The sequence below is a fragment of the Cyprinodon variegatus genome, unplaced genomic scaffold (assembly GCF_000732505.1).
Source record: "Cyprinodon variegatus isolate N-32 unplaced genomic scaffold, C_variegatus-1.0 Scaffold33, whole genome shotgun sequence".
NCBI lineage: Eukaryota > Metazoa > Chordata > Actinopteri > Cyprinodontiformes > Cyprinodontidae > Cyprinodon > Cyprinodon variegatus.
The window spans coordinates 1995415-1999117 of NW_015150486.1; the positions used below are offsets into that span (position 1 = coordinate 1995415).

Below are 3703 nucleotides of genomic sequence, written 5' to 3' on the forward strand. Positions count from 1 at the left end.
CGAAGAAGATGTCCGAGCCACCTCAACTGACTCCTCTCGATGTGGAGGAGAACCGGCTCTACACGGAGCCTCTCCCTATTGACCGAGCTCCTCACCCTATCTCTGAGGGAGAGCCCAGCCACCCTGCGGAGAAAGCTAATTTCAGCCGCTTGTATCCGGGATCTCGTTCTTTCGGTCATAATCCAGATTTCACGACCATTGGTGAGGGTAGGAACGTAGACCGACCGGTAAATTGAGAGCTTTGCCTTTTCGCTCAGCTCTCTCTTCACCACGACAGACCGGTGCAGCGTCCGCATTATTGCAGCAGCCGCACCGATCCGTCAATCGATCTCCGCTCCATTCTTCCCTCACTCGTGAACAGGACCCCAAGATACTTGAACTCCTCCACTTGAGGCAGGGACTCTCCTCCAACCTGAAGGGGACAAGCCGCCTTTTTCCGATCGAGAACCATGGCCTCGGACTTGGAGGAGCTGATTCTCATCCCAGCCGCTTCACACTCGACTGCACCGTTTCACTGATTTACAGGGTCTGACCAGGAGATGACGCTTCTCTTTAGATCTTCATGTCCACAAATTATGAATATTTTAGTAAAAAGATTGATGTTTAAAAAGGAAATGTAGGGAACCAGCCAAGGGCCCATCAAGGAATGTTGGAAAATTTTGAATGGCTACTACTGTAGGCAGGCACAAGATGTTGCTTCACCCAATCAGCTGAAAGAGTTCTTCTGCATGTCTCGTCTTTCTTAGAAGAAAATCAATGTCCTAGATTAATAACATGTTGAACTAAACCTAAGTGCAACACATTATCAATCTGGTTAGCCAGGTTAGGTTTTAATGTGCCATAAAGGAACTAGCACCACTGCACTTTTTCTAAATGCTTAGCAGACCAATTAACCAGGGGATTTAGAAGCCATGGGGTTACCTGTAAAGGCAAGGCTGCACTTACCCGTCTAGATTAAATCCTACATCAGAGAACCTGAAATATGTCTGATCGGTTACGGTCCTATCTGGATTATAACAGCTTTTAGCTTTGTTAGCTGTCAAGAGAAGTGCCGCTCTGGGTCACATGACCTATTCAGTGACAAATTTGACCCTTTCAAGTTACACAGAGTGGTTTTTGAGAAGAGGAATAGCTAAATTTGGCCAGTGTTAGACTAGTGCTTGGGTCAAAACTTGCACAGTGTTGCTTTAAGAGAGAGAAAAACCAATGGAAAATAAAATTAAAGGAGACATGCGTTGTAATGCGGGGTTCAAAGCTGGCTTCTGTTTGCTGATGCACACTGACACAATGAGACAATGTCTGGTTTGGGTCATAAAAAAAAACAAAACACAATCATAAAAGGCCTGGGATTCTGGGTTTGCAGACCTTAAACTCCAGGCTAGGGAAATCATCCATGGGGTTGGAAAAAAAAAAAGATCCCACTGTGCACTGACAGAAAATCCATAAAACTCCCCATCATGTCTTTCAAAGAATTGGCATCGATTGAATTCTGCACTGTAAAACCAAAACTACCTAATAACTCTGTGTTTAAAAAATAGTCTTACTGAAAGACACAACTGTAAAGGGTTGTGAGCTGCTTCAGCCCATATCAGTCTGTTTTTCTTTATTTTTTAAGATCAGATCTCAAACACCCCAACCAAACACTACTTTAGTCTTATTAGCAGAGTCTTACATCAGGTTTCTAAACAAGTGAACCTGCTCTGCTTTGGGCGGGCACCATAACCGGCACCGCTCCCATCCGCTCCAGTGTTGCCTGGCTAACAGCATACGAGTGCGTGTGGTGCCCGTGCGCCGATGTCACCACTGGCTTGAGGCTCACTGTGCCGTTGCTGCGCACCATGGCGGGAGGGGATGGGGCAGAGTTTGTTGTGACTACCAAAGTCTTGGGTGGGGAGAGCATATGGCCGCCGTTGGCAAACGATGTTGTCGTGGTTGTTGCCGTAGTGGGTGGCGGGTGTCGGGGTAGGGGGGTGGAGCCTGGAGCCGTGACCGCTGTTTCGCGGGCCTGCGTAGTGTTCTGAGCTTGTCCGTGACTGTGAGCGCCATGGGGTCCACCGGGAGCAGCCGTGAAGGTCTGACGGGTGTCTCCGTTGTAGCGCGTGTAGGAGTTGGTTTCATAGTTGGTTTTAGGGTTGTGCCAGTAGCGACTGTTGTACGTGTTTGTTGATGTCAGTGTGTCATTCTCTGAGGAAGAGGCATCTGCATGGAACGCCTTCACCGATGACGACCGCTTAGGAGGTAAATCATCTTCTCTGTTGAGAAACAAACATCAAAGCAAGGTCAGTCGTTTAGGCTGGAAAATTATCTACTTCTATAAAACATTTCAGCTCATTCACTATAGCACTCCTTTACTTGTTAATGCGCCTGTGAAGCAATACTCTGGAACCAAAGACATTAGCATGAAGTAAATGGTAAATGGCATGTACTTATGCAGTATAGCGCCTTTTTTCAAGCCAGGAGACTTGACCAAAGCACTTTACACTACTTTAATTCACCCATTCACTCACACACTGATGGTGGCAAGCTACATTGTAGCCACAGCTGCCCTGGGGCTCAATGACAGAAGCGGGGCGACCGTACACTGGCGCCACCGGGCCCTCTGACCACCATCAGTAGACAATGCAGTTGAAGTGTCTTGCCCAAGGACACAACGACAATGAAAGTCAGCCACTGTCACCCTCCTAAAGTACCTCCCTAAAGTCTTTTTTTGGGAAAATGTCATCAATTTACTACCATGAACTTCAATATATTTAACATAATGTTGTGTTGTGACCATTTATATTCAACTCTGAGTTAAAAATTAGACCTTTCACCAAAAAATAAGATGTAATTCTTTGAGCTTGAATGTCTTTTCCTGTTGAACATCACCTAATTTTTTTCTTTACAAAAAAAGATTGAGCACAGTTGGATTGGAAAAGGAGAGTCTTACCAGAGAGTCCTAGTTGGGGATACCATGAAGTTTTGGATCCTACAACTAAAGACTCAGTTATGCTTGACGCATGTATACGCTCTGCCAGGAAATGAGACTCACAGGCAACGATGTCTGCAGCTTTTATACACAGTGTAGCTTTTTCCCTAGTACCTAATATTTTGGCCAACTTTTTTAAGGTCTGACTACGCCCCAATACATGTAGAAGTGGAAAGCTGTTTCAAATATATAATCAAAGCCTCTCCATGTCATTCAAGAGCGATTTCTTTCCAAGACTTGTTCACAATTTGCTGATCGTCTCTAATATTTTAAATCTGCAAGCCTTGTTATTCCATGATGAGCTGTCTACATACCGTATTTTCACGACTATAAATGCATATAAATGCGCATATAAATGTCTTTTTTTCCCTCAAAATGTGCGGCGCGCCCTATGTGTGTTGTTACTGCGGACGTTGTTGAGACCACCATGAGAACGTAGATACACGTTTTTCTAGGTGGAATATATGAAAAATTGAGCCACTGAAATGCCTCGATGGGGTGTAGGTTGTAAAAAGACTTAAAGGAATAGTACACCCAAAACATGATTATCCTTCATTTTCTACTCACCCCCATGCTGAACAACACTCTGGAGTACTTTTTTGATATCTCAAATGCATCTGGAGATCTGGGAGGCTTCTTGCTGTCTGCTGACATTCAAATAATGGAGGTCTATGGTGCCCGAGACAGAATGGCCCATAAACGTTCACAAAAAACGTGTCAATATCCCTCCATACT

At 44.9% G+C, this 3703-nt stretch overlaps 1 protein-coding gene across 1 annotated transcript in view; it reads right to left on the reverse strand.

Moving 5' to 3' along the window:
• Positions 1-365: 365 nt before the first annotated feature.
• igsf11 (immunoglobulin superfamily member 11) overlaps positions 366-3703 on the reverse strand; it is a 37203-nt gene continuing 33865 nt past the window's right edge. The window contains exon 7 of the mRNA XM_015401940.1: positions 366-2252. Within this exon, the coding sequence (XP_015257426.1) occupies positions 1682-2252 (571 nt within the window). The 3' untranslated portion in view covers positions 366-1681. The remainder of the gene's footprint in view (positions 2253-3703) is intronic.